The 18,117-nt window shown below is 29.5% G+C and overlaps 1 protein-coding gene across 1 annotated transcript in view; it reads left to right on the top strand.

Annotated features, from left to right (window-relative positions):
* Positions 1 to 18,117, top strand: part of LOC105364400 (lachesin) — a 182,799-nt gene that overhangs the window by 148,910 nt on the left and 15,772 nt on the right. The window contains exons 7-8 of the mRNA XM_011502313.1: positions 12,919 to 12,975; positions 14,640 to 14,720. Of these exons, the coding sequence (XP_011500615.1) occupies positions 12,919 to 12,975; positions 14,640 to 14,720 (138 nt within the window). The remainder of the gene's footprint in view (positions 1 to 12,918; positions 12,976 to 14,639; positions 14,721 to 18,117) is intronic.

Genomic DNA, 18,117 nt, shown 5'->3' with positions numbered 1-18,117 from the left:
CGAGATAATTGCGAGTAAATTGAAACGTGACAATGATTGACATAAAAACGAATATAATGTAATTTTAGTATTGAATGCTCTATTTTTTCAAAATTACTTGTAAATCATGAATAAGTTTAAGTAATTCATTGAATAAATTATATAATCCAAATAATCATAACGTTATGTCGAAAAATAATATACTCTGTTTATTATATATAAAATTTCATTGTTTCGCGCAGTTAGGAGTTTAAAATGCAAATGCAATTTTAATCAACGGTAAAAAGTGAAGGAAAATCCAAAGTAAAATAATACTAATCATATTTTATTGATAACTCCAGTATTAATTTAAATAACAGTTTCGAACAAGAGTTATTAAAAATAGAATATATTTCATCAATTATCAAATTTCATTAACATGATGATGATGATGATTTTGGTATACAAACAAGAATCGTCCGTGGGTGCCCGAGTGTAATCAAATTAGCGGGATGAACGCCGTTGGGTCTATTAAAAAGATTTTAAAAGTCAAGCGCCACGCTTTCGACGTACATCACTCGTGCTTTCAACGATGATCGCTTACTGATAAATGATCAATTGATCTCTGCCCATGCAACCGTAGCAACAAATGCAAAAACAAAGAAATCGAATAAAAATGGACTTGATAATAGTATCGAGATTCATTTAAATTGGGCACTTGTGCGAGAAAGAGATAGAGAATTATATTTCTATGTACATGTACGTCCTGGAAGAAAAAAAGCATGAAAGAAGAAGAAGAAGAAGAAGAAGAAGAAGAAGAAGAAGAAGAAGAAGAAGAAGAAGAAGAATAAAAGAGGCAGACGATGAAGAATGGTTGCTGGTAGCATGGTACGTTGGTAGCGGAGGAGCGAGAGGTAAAGAAGGTTTATGGAAAGGGCGAAAGACAAAAAGGGAGAAAGATGGAGCCGCTGACGTGCCGCAAGATTGATTGGAGTCACGAGATGGAAAATTAACGGTCTGGCTGCGCGCGGGCCGGAATATTCCGCGGAACTAGCGGCGCGGAGGTGTGACAGCCGCCGCATACTAATTTGGGCCTCCCCTCGTTGCTCCTTGAAAAAGAACTCGAGGAGAAGGACCGCTATATGCTTCGGACAACGTCGCATAACCTCTAACTGTCATTCCCTTCGGCTCCCCTACCATCATCGCCGCCTCGACCTCCCCATTCCCGGCCAGCCGCCATCCTACCTTCTTTTCATCGCGTTTCCGCAAACTATCTGTCATGCATATGAAATTATCGCTGACCTGAGCAAAAGGACGGCCCTTCGGCATTCGTCAACTCACTTTTCAAATGTATCGCCCAGCCGACTGCTTGGAAATAGACATTTTCCGAGCTCCTCCAAAGATGGTCAATGTACTTTAGCCAATTTCTGCGCGCTGTTTGCTAAAATTTACCTACGATATATCTATTTGAAAAGGGCTGCTTGTTGAGTGCGAAGTGGACTGAAATAACGAACGACATTATTCAAAAATACGAGTTATCCGATTCTCAAAGGCACCCTTCACTTCAAAACATTCTTGTAGCTCGTATCGTCGATACTAATTTATCTAATGCAAATTATTTTTGTAGATTATTTAAACATTATTCGGCATTTATTGAGCTCTTATAAAGCTACAGAAGCATTAATAATTATTGGGTAGAGGAATGATCATTATGCAAGCGTGTCTTTACACAGCGTAATATATATATATAAAGCAAATAATTTATTGTTTTACGTAAAGAGATGAGAAAGTTGATGGTTCGTTTAAAGGAAGATCTTTTGTATTCTCTCGCAGCATATGAGTTGAGAATTGAACTCTGTTGTTCTCGTTCAATACATTCAATCGAGTTACCTGACAATACAGAACTTTCTGCCTTTGCCTAGAATCTTCCACGTCGATTACATCTCCCCTCCATCCTTTCCCAGGATTTGTTTAATACGACATACGTTTAAAAGTGCATCAAAATGATATAATAAATGAAAATGGGAATTGAATTATCTGACTGAAATACGGAACAATAAGTACAATAATGTAGGAATATTTTTTATATAAATTTTATATAAAATTTTAATCGAAATTTCGATGAGAGAGTATACGTTAATAATAATTGCAGCATTAATACCAATTCCTTTACAACTTCAATGTAATTTTCATTTATACAAAGAATCCAATAAAATAATTAAAACGAAAACAATAATAATGCTTCGTTAATATCAATTTCATCAAATAAACAAATTTCATCAAATTTTTGAAAATTCATTTTACAAATCACTTTTGCAGATACAGATATTTTCATAGCACAATAATAATTGGTAATTTCATATCTAATATCTAATAAAAAAAAAAAAAAAAAAAAAAAAAAAAAAAAAAACAAATGTTAACACATAGATAAAGAATGGAAAAATCATGAATAATAAATACACTATATAATTTTAAAATTTATTTGATGTTTTATCATGACATTATTCGATATTCAATTTGACACTGTCAATTTCAAAAATCACTCCATGCATCTCGAAATTATTTTACATTTATATGGAGCTATTTATATATTTACAAATATATCATTTCACAGAATTAGCATGTGAACTAAGAAAAATGCATTATTAATTAACTACCGAAATCAATATTAATTAAAAGATATATGGATAATTAATATTCATTTTTTTGATTATTAGTAGTTTGTTACGATTGTGCCTCGCGCAAAATTCGCATAATTCCTCGGTCTTTACGTTTTTTATATGTATTTTTACTTTTTTAATTATATCAATTGACATGGTCGTGATAAAATAAAGAAAAAAAAATCTACATTAAATTAAATTGAAGCTAATATTAAATTTTAATAATATTCAGCATTTGTAAATAAAACAATTGAAATTATTTTCTCATGTAATTTTTATTAAATTATTATTATTATATTATTTGTTATTTATTCAATAATATTGTATTATTCATTGTTAACTATTATTATATCATCCGTAAAATAATTATCGATAAATCAAGATAATTGAAAAAAGGCTTATTCGTAAGTTCTGTCTAATAAGAGAAAAATTAATATCGGAATTATCATATTGGAATATTGAAATATTAATTATGCGAGCCTTTAGATAGGATAATTCGGATGACATTACATTTATTTATATTCTAAATAATTTTAGTACGAGTTCATTAGTAAAATCTTAAAAAACTTTATTGACAACGCAGCATTACACAAAAATGAAACATTCATTAGCTTGAATGAATTAAAATTCATAATAAAAAAAAATCTCGCTTTTATGCACGACTTGCGATCCATCAGACTTAATAATAAATCAAGGAATTCTTTGAAAAGTACGAGATGTAAGATCTTTCAGATTCATTGGAATGATATAGTGTACAATATAATAATAAACGGATTACTTAAAATTCCGCCAAAATTCATGAAATATTCATATTCTTCATGGGAGAGGAGAAAATTGCATAATAGTAGTACAAAGAGCAAGTGGATCGCCAAGTTGCAGAGAGCACATCAGATAAATTCTTCCTCGAAATAGCTTATCACGTAGTTGAAAATAAAGTTAAGTTGAGTGAGACAGTCCGAAGGGTGAGAGAAAAAGAGAAAAACGATATAAAGAAAGAAAACGGCCAGTAGCCCCCAGCCTAGCGCAGGAGTGAAATTGTCACGGAAAACCATTAGAGTATGCAATATTATCATCACTGCAATGATATAACACAAATGCACATTGAAATACTGCAGAGCTGGAAGAACTTGAAATATAGTAAAAACAATGACGGGAAAAACATTTAATAGAAATAAATATTTAAACAAATCATTAATATCATTGTCTAAAGAATGTGGGAGAAATTACATTCATAAGATTTGAGCATAAAAAATAAAAATTGCAATGACTGTAATTTAAACTTAACGTATTAAAATGCAGCTTAAAGTAATCTATCTATACGATCACATCATAATCTATAATATTGACAATTATAATAATTTATTGATATAATAATATGACTATGTAAGTCAGATCCTTTACTTTTAGTCAATGAATTTTCGTAATACATCGAGAAAAAAACATACCATAACTTTTAATTCTTTTTCAATTTTAAATATTATAGTTTAATAAAGGAAAAAGAACGTTTTCAAATCTTATGGTATTCGAAGAAAATTTTAAATTTCAAGATACAAATGAATATATATAATAAAGTTTGATAGAAAAGGCGAACTTATAAAGACGATATATCTTGGGATAACATTTTTTTTTTATTCAGAAATATTTCTGCACAATTCAACTTTCATCTCTGCATTTCAAATTATAGATTTTACGATAAAGCCAACCTTTATCCATAATAACAGCTCAATCATACATTTATTATAAATTTCATGCGGCTCATTAAAATAAAATTTTAAAATTAAAATTTGACAAGTAATATCATTAAAAATCACATCAAATTGCCAAGCCCCTGGATCGTTAATTATTATATAATAAATAAACACGCAGTTAATTAATTAGGCCTTGAAATTGTAAAAATATTAGAGAGGCCGCTTTCGCTGGATGAGCTCCACGAGGTTTTACATAAGTTCTAGCGGCCACACGAAGGAACTGCCTGATTAAAAGAGAAAAAGTAGATGGAAAATTGTTGTTGAATGGAATTGAAGATAGAGAGCAACTTAACAACGCAGACAATTATCTTCTCGTTGTGGCATGTAACTTCCATTCGCGACGAACCATACGTTTGGGAATTGCCACTTGACTACAACAACCGCCCATCGTCGTGGTTAATCAGATTTGCATGGCCCGGAAAATTTGTTTGTAAGTTTGCCCTTACAACATAAATGATCCTCTATCTGTTTCACGCTCTGTCTCTCTCTCTCTCTCTCTCTCTCTCTCTCTCTCTCTCTCTCTCTCTGGTTGTTCGTCTCAGCAAGTTAGCATCTCCCATTTTCGTCTTGATCAATTTATCAACAAGTTGTTGGGAATTGTGCCACCGATAAACTTCATTCAAAATCTGTCACTAGTAATTATTACCTACTAAATTTTTCGTACGTATTAATCGGATTATAAAATAATTATTGCATTCTTTATACACTGATTTTTCATAATTTAAAGATTAATGACTTATAAATAAATAGGATATTTGTATATATAAATCTTTTCTCCCATTACTCACTTTTTTTTTTTTTTTTTTTTTTTTTTAATGTTTAGGAGTCTTTTAGATATACTACCAGTAAGGTAAGATACAACAAATGGAGAATTTCTACTATTATATGGAATAATTTGTTTTAAAAAGAATAATATCAATATAAAAAAAGAGAACTATCGATTGAATTATATCGTATTTTTTTTGTATAATGATTGAAAAAAAAAAATATGTCAAAAGTGAATTTTAAAAATTACATAGTTTGCAATATAACAACTTGAAGAATCATAAATCACTTTCTAAATATTAATATATTATTGAAATACATATACTATAACTAATATATATATATATATATATATATATAAAACTATAACTCTTAGAAATTTAAGATGAGATTACCTCAAATTAAAAACTATTGGATTTATCTCTTATTAAAATTATATATATATAAAATTTTGTTGCTAGATCGATTAATTACATTTTTCAAAGGCAAAATTCTTTTCAAGTATAGTCAGCGCTGTCGAAGTTAAATTGAAAATTTTTAAAGTGTTGATTTTGTAATAAAAAAGTGAAGTACCATGCGTATTCTTTACATTATAAATAAAAACTTGAAACTCGTTTTTTCTTCAAAACTTTTCATCTTTTCATTTTCGTGAAGCAACTTCAAAACGGAACCTAAAATCAACTTATAAGAGATTTTCATTTGATTTATTCAACCTAAGATCTCTGATAGCTTTTTGCCAATTTAACTATAGTTTCTTAAAATATTTTAAGCAAAATATATATAATCATTTCTATTAATGACAGCAAAGCTATAAATACCGATATGTAATTTTTATGCATAAAGGATGATAGAAATAAAGACTAAATCTTATTAGTTACTTTTTATTGTGTTGCATAAAGAGGAAAATAGAAACGTTTTTACTTAATATACTTACGACTATTCAAGTTATTTTGAAATTATAAATAAAATTATAATCCAACCATTGGGCTACAAGTTAATTGTAAAAATGCTACATTCTATTAATCGAATAACAATAACATACAGAAATAATCAATGAACCAATTGATAAATATCTTAAATAATAATTGAGTAAGTGTTTTTGTGTTAAATGAATGAAAATAATAAGAATAAAGTAAAAAATCTCAAATTGCCGAATAAATTAGAGAAAGTTCTCGCACAGTTATTTTATTCATATTGTATTAAATAAATGTATAATTTTCCTTATTAGAAAAATAATTTAATCTTCATTATGTACGAATCAGATAAGTCAAAAATTTTATGTTACCTCTGTGGAATTAACACATAGAAATACATCGTTATATTATTACTTGATAAATGGTAATGAAAAATTTTCTTCTCTATTATGATAAAATTATTAGACGTTAATTGAATGATATTGTTGATTTAGTAATAGAAAATAGTAATATAAAATACTTTAAGCTTAATAAGCTACAGACAATTTCATTATGTTTTTCATTAATTATCATGAATATGTTGATGCGATTTATCTTGATACGATCATGCACTTTAATCAACTAGTATTTAATATCAATGTAATTATTATAAGTAATAATAATTTTCAATAAAATATTTCAAGCCAATTGGCCATCACTGCTGATTCTTCTAAAACATCTATTTTTTTTTTCAATTCGAAGATAAATGTACCAGAGCAAAGAAAATCTAATGCAATCCGATTTCGCCAAACGATCGCGCGCTAAATTATTCGTACTTTTGGTCAGGTCTTCTTACTCATCCCAGTCGTGAAAAGTTGTATAAAATGCCGAATGTCGAACGCGAACCTTGATTTTCCGATTTTATGCCCTCGCCCATGACTTAATAAGCGAACAGCTTTCACGAATATCAGGATCGAGGTTACGGGACAATTGATCGCCGCGACGGCGAGTCAAGTTACGGGCGCCAATCATCAATCAGCTGAAAAAGTTAAATGACCAGGACAACGGGTTTTAATATATCCTCGTGCTCCCGTACTCCATGCGAAGACGGAGAGTCCCTTGTACCTATAGGCAAGGGTAAAACTAACGAGAGAAATAAATAGAGAGAGAAAGCGCGCGAATTAAAAGTTGGCGCGATAAATCAAAAGTGAAAAGTTGCCATCTAACTACACCCTCCGTGACTACCTCTTGCGCCCTTTTTTATGACACTCAAGCTGGCACGCTTATAAAACGCTAACTCCACTCTCTTTTCACACTCCCGTCGCGGCCTTTGTCTCGAATTACCCCCTCACCTCCCGTCCACGTAACTCACCGCCACTCACGGCCATTCGATTTTACGCCGTAAGGTGAAATGGCTTTCGAGCGTCTATCTCTTAAGATTCCACGGACGACGCGGCTAAAGTGATTAATGATTACCCTGACTTTTGTCGTATTTTTATCCACGAGCCGAATAATCAGCTTTACCCCTTCATTCTTATGTGCAAAAAATTTTTCAGCAATTCTCCACCTCTCGCCCCTCCTGCCTTAAAGGCTAAAGTGCCCGCGTCTATTGCCGCTAAACTTCAGTTGCAATAACTACCATAACCTCTTGGTCGTAAGTAACTCGACAATGATAATATCAGGGGGGCCATTCATTGGAGATCGATCATAGCCCCCCAGAGGACATTCATAGCTTTCTAGTAGTGTTCTCGCCCCTCCCCTGCCCCTCCCCTGCCTCTCACATACCATCTCTCGGTCATTCATGCTATCTCTCTCCATCTCTCCAAGATCTGATCAATTTGCGCGCATCTAAATGACATTCTCGACCCCGTTGATTCAACACAACGTACATTAATAACGATGAGATGTGAATGTGCACGTTTATAATTTATTGGGCAATTCTATAAGAACTTACAATTTCGAATAAACTTTCTAAATATAGTTGTCATCATCGGGCATTTATATGTTTTTCATTGATAAGCCTGTTTGTAGAATTGGAAATAAAAAAATATATTAATCTCCGTTAATTCATAAAGGACATTAAACAGCTACACATTATTTGAAGCAGATAAATTTTTTGTAAGAATGCCTCTTGACTAATTACAATTATGGGGGAAAAAGAATGACAAATGACTGAAATTTAAATATTAATTACGGGAAAGGGACGAGAAATTGGTTATTTTTAATCATTTTGTCCTGATTATTATGTGCTCGTTATATGCACGAGGAAACAAAATTGAAAGAAAAAATTGAAAATATTATTCAGAAATTGTATTATTATTACCTCGCAGAGTCAGTTAGCGTTAATTAAGCGTTAAATTCCTAATTATAAAATATAATAGACTGTTGAATTATATAAATACACTTTAATGTCTTATCATTTCCATCACAAATGAAAATGAATAATTATAGAGTACAATAGTAATTATGTTATTCATTTGTATAAATATTTCAAACGTGACATCATAAATGTATTAAAAAATTTGTGAAATGTTTAAATTTAAAACCAAACTGCTTGAAGTGAATAAGAAAAAAAAATTGAACTATAATGCATAATAATAAACATTTTATACTTATACTTATTGTTTATTTATTTCCACTACTTCTCGCATATACATTTGTCATTACGTTTAATAAAAATATTAAGAACAAATGAAGTTTTCTGTAATTACGGAACAGAAAGCATATAAATTAAAACGAATATTTTAAATTAGGTTATCAGTATCGAAATCAGTATATAGTAATATTATGTATTCATTTTTATGAGCTTAATTTATTTTCAAAGACTTAATCACATGGTTGATAATTATATTTATTTTTCATAAATCAAGTTGAGAGAGTTTTGTAAATACAGCTGAAGCTCGAAATTATTTATTAAACCATATTGTCAATGATGATTATAAATTGATTATGTGTCGTGAATATTTCAAATTGCTAAATTTATTAATTTACTAATATTGTATTCATAGTTTATTATAAATTAATAAGATAAAGCTATTATAGTGATGCATCAGTTGTGTTATAAAAACTAATTAAATAAATAATAGCAAGTGACAAATATTTGGAATGAATTTCTTTCGTATTAATGTATATGAAAAATTTATTATAAAAATTTATAATAATAAAATTTTAGTTTAATATATGTATGATAATAATTCTAAATGGAAAATAAAAAATTTTCCACATTAGCCCTGCACGTACGTTCACATTATTAATAATATTTATTTTAGTTGTATATCGTATTTGTGCATTGAATTTCCGAAGCCTAACATGGATAAAAATTTTGTTTATTTTCTTAATAAAAATATAGCTTCTGCTATGATAATTAATATCGAATGGATGAGTTGCATGAGTTTAAATTTATTTTTAAAAACATCCAGAGGTGATAGAAAGTGTTGAAAACTGGTCGAGCTCTATCCCATTGTCCGTCGTGCTCAGCGTTCTGAAATCGTTGCATAATGAACCACTCGCTGAGAATTCATGTTTTTATTTGTATTTATAAATAATGAAAGTCAACATTAAAATTGTATATCATCTATATCTTGATTTCCGTGTGTTTGGAATGCTGTTATGACTAAACACTCTCTATAATTATATATGTTTGGAATACTAAATTACCTTCGTATTTATAAAATTTAAAATTTAATCGATATTAAAATTGCATTGATACATTTAATAATGGATAAAATTGATTACTCATATATAATAATAATTTTATTTTTGTTATTTATTTTTGTTATATTAATCGTATATTTAGCGTTAGAATTGTTATTTTTTTTTTTGTATGAGAATATATTATAAAATTTAAAATGAATTTTTACTTAATAACATTATTTATTAATAATTTCGTTTAAAATACAAATATATATATATATATATATATAGTTTTTTTATTTAAAAACATGATAAAAACATTAATTAGCTATAAATTTTCATGTATGAAAAGTATAGTTATCGAAAAAGTGATGAAATTGTTCGTTGTAAATCAAAACATTAATTCTATCGTCGTCGGTTGATTGTTGTGTATAACATTTGAATTTGACATTGCTGACAGAAAAAAAAAAAACGAAAAAAAAAAAAGTAAATAATGAACGTGTGGAACATAAGTCAATATGATATTTTGTCATGAAAAATAAATTACTAGCATTGATTTATAGAAGAAAATTAATTCAGTAATTTATTCTTGCAAATAAAACGTATTTCCTTCTATATTTGCAGTATTATAATTAGACTGCAATAACTGCATTAATACGATGATAATCAATAAATTGATATAACGATTTCGACAGTTGCAAGTACGATGCGACGACTATTTATTACGAACTAGAGATGTGTTTCTCTTGTCTCATTATGTTGTAAGATGTAATTTCAACTTATTCAAACAGTTATATTTAAATAAAAGAAAATAATTAATCCCGTCAACTACGCTGTAATCAAATTTAACTATTTACTTAAGCGATAAATTCGTGTAGCTTTATGTAGCTTTATGCGGAAACATTAATAACATGTAATAAATGAATCTGAGAAATCGATTAAATTTTATAAGGAAAGACCCGATAAGTATCAAAAAATGATTACAAGTCAGCGCTGTTTATTTATCATCTGATGAGGGAATAATTTTTCATTGATAATAATTGCGCAATAGGGAAGCTGCGTTTTCATTAGTCCATTAACGCCGAGCACATTTTACTATACTAGAATTGACTAAATGCTCCATACCCTTAGTGTAGCAGAGACATGTCGGTCAGCATCATGCAAGAGGGGGGGAGGGGGGAGGGGGGCGGTCGTCCGTATGCTCGTTACGTCCGACATCCTGTCCCGTAAAAATTATACTCCTAAATAATGAAATCCTCCAATTCTTTCTCCCCCGTCGCTTAAAATTGATAGGCGCACCGGCACCGAGAGATTAACAATAATTATTCTATTATGTAATGGCGGTGGAGAACCAAGCGCACATTTTCAGTAAAATATAAATCTGGCGGATGTATACACACCCATGTTGGGAACCGCTAGATTTCGTGCCCGCGAGTAGCTAATACATTGTTGGCTCTGACTTAATAACAGGTGGCGCGCGCCAACCGTATTATATAACCGTGGTACCTTGAACCTGGAAACGGCTGGACTCCGGCCTAGGCTTCTCCACTTGATCGCTGGAATTTCTCGTAAGAGCCTCGCGTCCTATACGCCAAGCGTGCGTATTGAAAAAATAATGGTGAATGCTTGGCTGCTACAGTCAATGTCACCCTCGCATAAACCAGTTAACGAATAGCGAGTTCTCATTGCTATTAATTGTAATCATAATGATCTGTAATTCGAGGATAAAGTATGAGAGCGAGAGGGAAATGAGAAGAAAAATTCTGAGGATCGAGAAGAAATATATTTTGAAATTATTATGTAAATCAAGAATGTAATCTTCATCTGAATACGCAAACACGCGTTTGTTTACATATTAAAATGTCCAAATAATAGAAACGAATATTACGGACGAGTGGCTTTCACTGGTTAAAATAAAATTACCGAATTAGTAATTTTTAATTCGTGCAAACAGTCGCCAAATACGAGAGGAGGGACAATCATAATCAATAATGATAGGGATTTGATGCAAGTAATAATCCGATATTCGATGTTATCCTTTAGTTAGGATTAATAAAGCTGGAAAGGAAAGGAAGAAAGAGTTTCGATCAGAGGGAAATATTTCACCATGAAAATCGGTGGAGCAGTCGAGTAGCGAGAATGTGCAAATGTATCGAGTCCCCGTTGACTAATACTTATTAAAGCCAATAAGCAATGATTATTATGATAAATCTGCGCAATAATGAAATTGTGAGGAGAATATTTTTTTTTAACTGAAAAAAACCGGGTCATTTGTACGAGATTAGGGACTTTGGTGAAAAAATAATTTATATCAAGATAATTAGAGATTTTAAACGAAGTTTCGTAATTTTCCGTAATAAAACTTCGCGTAGAACGCGTAGATTAACTTCCTAATGAATATTTAACCATTGGAAGCTATACGCGTGGTGTGGCAATATGGAATTAAAATTATTTCTTCGTCTCAAGCATTGAGGTAACTTTTAAAAATCGAATAGAATTTCGTAAGCATATATCCCGAGCGGCAGCTGAGTAAGCTTTATTTAACGAACGTTCATAACGTTCAAGCCGCTGTAATTATTTCAAATTATCGTGGACAAAATTAAATGCCAGGTCGAGCGAACGCAACAAACAAATCACTTTCTGAAACGTCTCGCTTACAATCAAACACAGCTCTCCTATCACAATACACTCGTAGAATTATCTTATTTCAAGAGTCGCACATGGCCATTTAAAATAAGTTATTAAAGCGCTAATTCGCGCGCGCGCGCGCGCGTATCATAACGATGCCTGGAAAATGTATGTAAAGATAAACAAGTGCTCGCGCAGCCTCGCCAGTTTCACTTGTCTCGCAATCCCATAAATAAGTGCGTCCCATGATATACGTATGCAAATCAGCGCCATACCCATGCGTATTGTAGGGGAGAGCGTATGCGTGGGCGAGCGCACAAGTAAACAAGTTAGCCGCATAAGTTTACGCTTGAGTTTCTTCGCTCGGCGCCATCCCCCACCTCGACACAACACCTCTATCACCTACCCACCTTCCCCCAACAACAACGCCACCTTCGTCACCGACTCCACGGCATCTCTGCTCTCGGTTTCTTGCTCATCCATCCAGGCACTCCGCCGTCCCTTAGAATAACGAGGTGGCACGTATACGCCCCCCCCCCACTCCTCTCCATCCACCCGGCCGGTATATGCACATTACCGGAGACCAAAGTTTAATTAAAAATAAAAAACTTGCCCGCTCTTCGTTTGTTGCAGAATCAACTCCGCCGAGTACCAGCCCGAATCCCGTAACGACGGAGCTTCCCAACAAAGGTAAGCTAACACGAATTCATTTCCAATGGGCATTGTCGTGGCGTGGCGTGGCGTTAGGCGCGCGCCCCCACACCCATTACGCCACACTTATTATTGATTTACAATGATCGTTTCTCGTTTTTCTAAAGCCAATGTCCGAGCCACGCTCTCCCCCCGATTCACTTTCACTTGCTCGATATTGCGCCAAGCCATTGAATCGAACGGCCACGCACTTTTATACGCAGATAATAATATAATGGCTTTGGTAATTCTGACAAAACTGTATCGAGTAATAAAAATGATTTATTCGCTGTGCATATTATGATGTAGTTTACGAGCCATTTAAACAGCCTTATAAAGTTATATTTGATAGCATTTCACTCGAGATTTATTGCAACGTATAATACAAACATATTAATTAAAGACAATTATATTGTTTCAGTGCATTCGAATCGCTTCCCCTTCATATTGATTGCAAGAGAGTCGCGACGATTATACATGATCCATCCTACTAATTAAAATCACTAGACTCAGGAATACTTTGCAAATATTTACTAAAACAATTCGCGCGCGATAATGCACGATAAATACTTCCTGGATTCATAAATAATTGTTCCACGGTAAAGAAAAATAAAATACATGATCGAAAAAGCTAGCGTAAAAAGGGCCAAACAATTGTTCTCAATTCTCAATAGGGAGATTTCATTTTAATGTAGCATCTTGCTCCATTCAAACGGAAAAATATTTTTAATTTTGAGCCAACTATATATTGCATGAATAATTTCGAGTTAGTTTTTTATTATACTTTTTTTTTTCTTTTTTTTCTTTTTTTTCTTTTTTTCTTTTTTTTTTTTTTTTTTTTTTTTTTTTTTTTTTTTTTTTTTTTTTTTTTTTTTTTTTAACAATTTAAATGCAGGATTCCCAACAAAATTAAATGACTTTTTGTAGATGGATTTTCTTTTCCCGTTTTTTATTCTATTTTTTCTTTTTCTTTTTTTTTTCTATTGGTAAATTCTGAAATTACGCTTTCATAGGTTCTATTATTGAATTAAAAATCAAATTTGATAATTTTCAATAGCTATTTGGCTTCAAAGAATCATTTACGTATATGAAAGTTTTAATGCCATAGTATTTTAAATTATTGATGAATGAAAACGCAATTTCCATGATACGAAATTAAAGGGAAAAAAAATGTACTCATATTTTGTATTTTACCAAAAATCAATATCTACATGCGAAACCATATATTATCCTCCAATTATTATCTAAAAACTGTAATTTAATCCTACATAACAATGCAGGTAGTCGGTAAACTTCTCATATATTAAAGATGAAAAGTGTATGTTAATAAATTTTATAATATTTATATAAATATATATGATATATTGCACAGTATATTAATTTAAATCATGAAATATTAAAGACGATTGTAGCATCTAAAGTACATAAATTGAATGCTAATTGCCATTATTGTATACCATACAAATATTTAAATCTTAATGTAGCTGCAATAATTTTGTGCTGCAATCATCATACGTAAAAGAATTATATATTATATTTGCATAGATGATATAATGATTTAGGCTATAATCATTGCTCTTGATTTATTTTAAAAATATTGTTAAGTAATTATATCATCATATTAGCATTTAAGAAATTAAATAATCTTTCTATTTATTATTTAGAATGGGAATCCTCGGCGGAATTAAACAATTCCGTATACGGCAACCCGAGCTCTTTAACCATACATAACGATAAGAAGAAGGGTAAGTGATAAAATTAGTAAAAATTATACCTTAACGACACTTACTAATCGACATTTATCCATATAAATATCTCTGAATGCCATAAGTTTACAAGTCATTACTTTCTTCATCACGGGACATGATAAAAGCGAAAGGATAAAAAATATCCCTCGAGAGATCTGCCTATCCCTGTCGTATGTATCTTGATAGATCAGCTTTGACAAAATAAGAGTATATACGGTTACTCAAAATACTAAAGAGTATATATATATATATATATATATATATATATATGATTCCAAAAGTCTTGAGCTAAAGTAATTTCTATTCGTAGTGACGAAATTGGCAGCATCGCGGTCAATTAAACATGAAGCCGTGGAAATGCGAAATTATAAAAACGCTTAAATCGCTTAAATTAAAAATTATCACTCCAGTTACTGGATCAAAACTTTTAAATACTTACAACTTGTTAAAATACTGAAATCTAAGTCTTGCATAAGAGAAACACGTCGATGAAACGTAGAGTGAGAAGTTTCGTGGAAAACGAAATGTGGGCTGTTTTGTATTTTTCTTTTATCACATTCTTTTCAGCATTGTTTCGAAAAAATTTTTATTTTTTTTTCAGCAATAAATTATTTCGTTTTTCAATGTAAAAGTAAATGATGTTATTACATTTTCAAAAAATGTTTAATTACAATTTTAATATATATCGTGACTTTTACTTACGAAGATTTTAAATGTCGATGAAAAATCATCCACGATATTATGTCTTAAAACATTCTTTAAAGTACACAATTACATAATTACACTACTTCATTGTCAAAGCCTTAGCTGTAAATATTATTTGCTAGATGCAAATTTAAGAGAAAATTCATAAACATTTCCTACTCGCTAATAAGAATGAAGATGTAATAAAAGCGACAGAGCAGCTGTTACATATTGTGCAACGAATTATGAAAATATGGCCATATTTTTTGCTATAGCAGCTAAAATGAGAAAGTAAAGTATTAATTTTATAGGAAATGAAGGCAAGTAAGAAAAATAAAAGGACTTAGAATTTTGTAATGTAAATTTAAGTTTTCTTCTGTATATTGAAAATTAGCAAGATCTGACTGCAAAAATGGTCTATTAATTTAAAAAAATTCTATAATTTTTTCACATTCCTTTCCCTCGCTTAACGAATACGTTATTAAAAATTACTTTAAATACGAAAATCTTACATTTTAGTCTAAATTGTCTTTTGTATAAATAACGTGTAATAAAATAATCTATTTAATTACGAATGTGATTCTCTTGCGCTTCAATACCTTCTGCTATGCGACTATAAATATCCTCTTATAGCGCACCATTTGGAAAAGCTGTTTTTACAACCATTTGACAAATTAACAAATTATGTTGATTTACAAAGGCAATTAGCCGTCGAAAAGTTAGGATTCACACAACCGGTGCAAAGGTTTCATTATACTTTTGTAAATATTGTTAACTAAGCTCGTTTGTAACTAATCTTCCTTTAAATTTACATAAAATATCAATACCAGCATTCATTCAATCAATATTCAATGAATAATCTATTTCGACGTATTAAATATATTATAGAGCAATGAAAAATGAATCTCTTAAAAGTTATCTCTTCCATTTTATTATTATCCCATTATATCATCAAAGAGCTTCATAAGTTATTGATCCTGCATAAACATAGCAATTATACAATTCTTTTATACAATTATTGTTATAAAAATCAATCGATATGATTTTGTTCCAATTTTTTTTAATATTTATTTTGTTTGTTCACATAACGAGAATAAACCCAAATGTAAAATAATTTATTGTATTAAATGGTTTTCTTTTATATAATAGTTACAAGACATTTTATTTTTAGCGATCGCTAAACTTGAAAATGTAAAGTATTTAAATAAATTACTGTTAACATAGCGTCCCATGATCATTTTATATCAAACTATATATTATACCAGACATTTTTCAACAATTTTTCAGAAATTTTTGCTTAGTCTAATAATACTCCCATATAATTGATTTGTAGAAAAAAAAATTTTTTTCCTTTACTCGAAGTACTTTAAATTAATATGACAAGCATTAGTTAAACTTAAATAACAATTTAAATAGAAAGTTTAATGTAAAGAGCAACTCATACTTTATGCAATCTATTGAACTTTTGGCATTATATTTATATTGATTATTTTATTACAATCAGACTTATATTAATAAGTTGCTAGATTTTATAATTTATAATCTTGCTAACAATTGCAATAAACTAATTTATATTATCTATATAAAAATTATATATATATATATATATATATATATATTCATTTATATATAATTTATATAATCGTATATTAAATTTGAAAGTTAAATTTTGCTTAAAATTATATATATATATATATATATATATATATATAATATCCGATTAATTAATATCAGCATAATTGCGAATAAAGTAATTTTTTATATAAATTATAAGAATTTTAATTTAGAATTAAAAAGTAAAATTTCGTTAATATTTGAATAGATTAAATTAATTATTCAAATTTGTCAATTCCACAATTGTTTTCATAATAGATATAGTTTTTCTTTTCATCTTATTTTCATCCTGAATAATCATATTTGTTTAAATAAACAAACTATATATACTCATTGTTTAACTTTTCATAAATATTAACTTTTAAATTGTTTTATTTTTTATGAATCTGCAATTAGATTTTTCTTCTGTTTTTGCATATATTATTTATATATATATATATTGTTATTTTTATAAATTTTGTTTATATATTTATAAAAATGTAAATTTATAGTTTTTATATTTATTTTTTTTTATTGTCATATTATTTCCAAAGTCAAATTCCAAATGTAATCAAATAATTTTGATAAATATAAAAATTAAAATTTTATTTATTTTTGAATTATGTTAAATTTTCCTACAGCAGTAAATTACTTAATCTTTTACGAAATATCTTAGCATATAATTAATCAAAACTTTAATGGTTTCTTAGATTAATATCTCTATCGATGCTGTGAAATATTGTCAAAAAAATTTTAGCACGAAATCTTTGTATTGTTAAATATTATATTTTTCTCCCATCAAAAAGCTTTATATTTATTTTAATTATTTTTTTTTTTTTTTTTTTTTTTTTTTTTTTTTATCACATAACTACATTGTCTACATATTTTTATTTATTTTCATTTATTTTTATGTGTTTTATGAATTTTATTTAGTTTTATCATGGAATCACTTTTCATATGATTTAATGCGACATATTAATTATGTATTTGGATTCGTAAAACAAAATAAAGGGAACAAACAGTTGATAATTTCATAAACATAGTTTTATGCATATTATAGAATAACACATTGAGCCAAAAATACGCAGATTTCACCAAATGAGATTTTTCTCGCATT

The sequence above is a fragment of the Ceratosolen solmsi genome, unplaced genomic scaffold, assembly GCF_000503995.2.
Source record: "Ceratosolen solmsi marchali unplaced genomic scaffold, CerSol_1.0 scaffold31, whole genome shotgun sequence".
In the NCBI taxonomy this organism is placed as follows: domain Eukaryota; kingdom Metazoa; phylum Arthropoda; class Insecta; order Hymenoptera; family Agaonidae; genus Ceratosolen; species Ceratosolen solmsi.
Note: the sequence above shows the minus strand (reverse complement) of the source record. Positions and strands in the feature narration are given on the sequence as shown.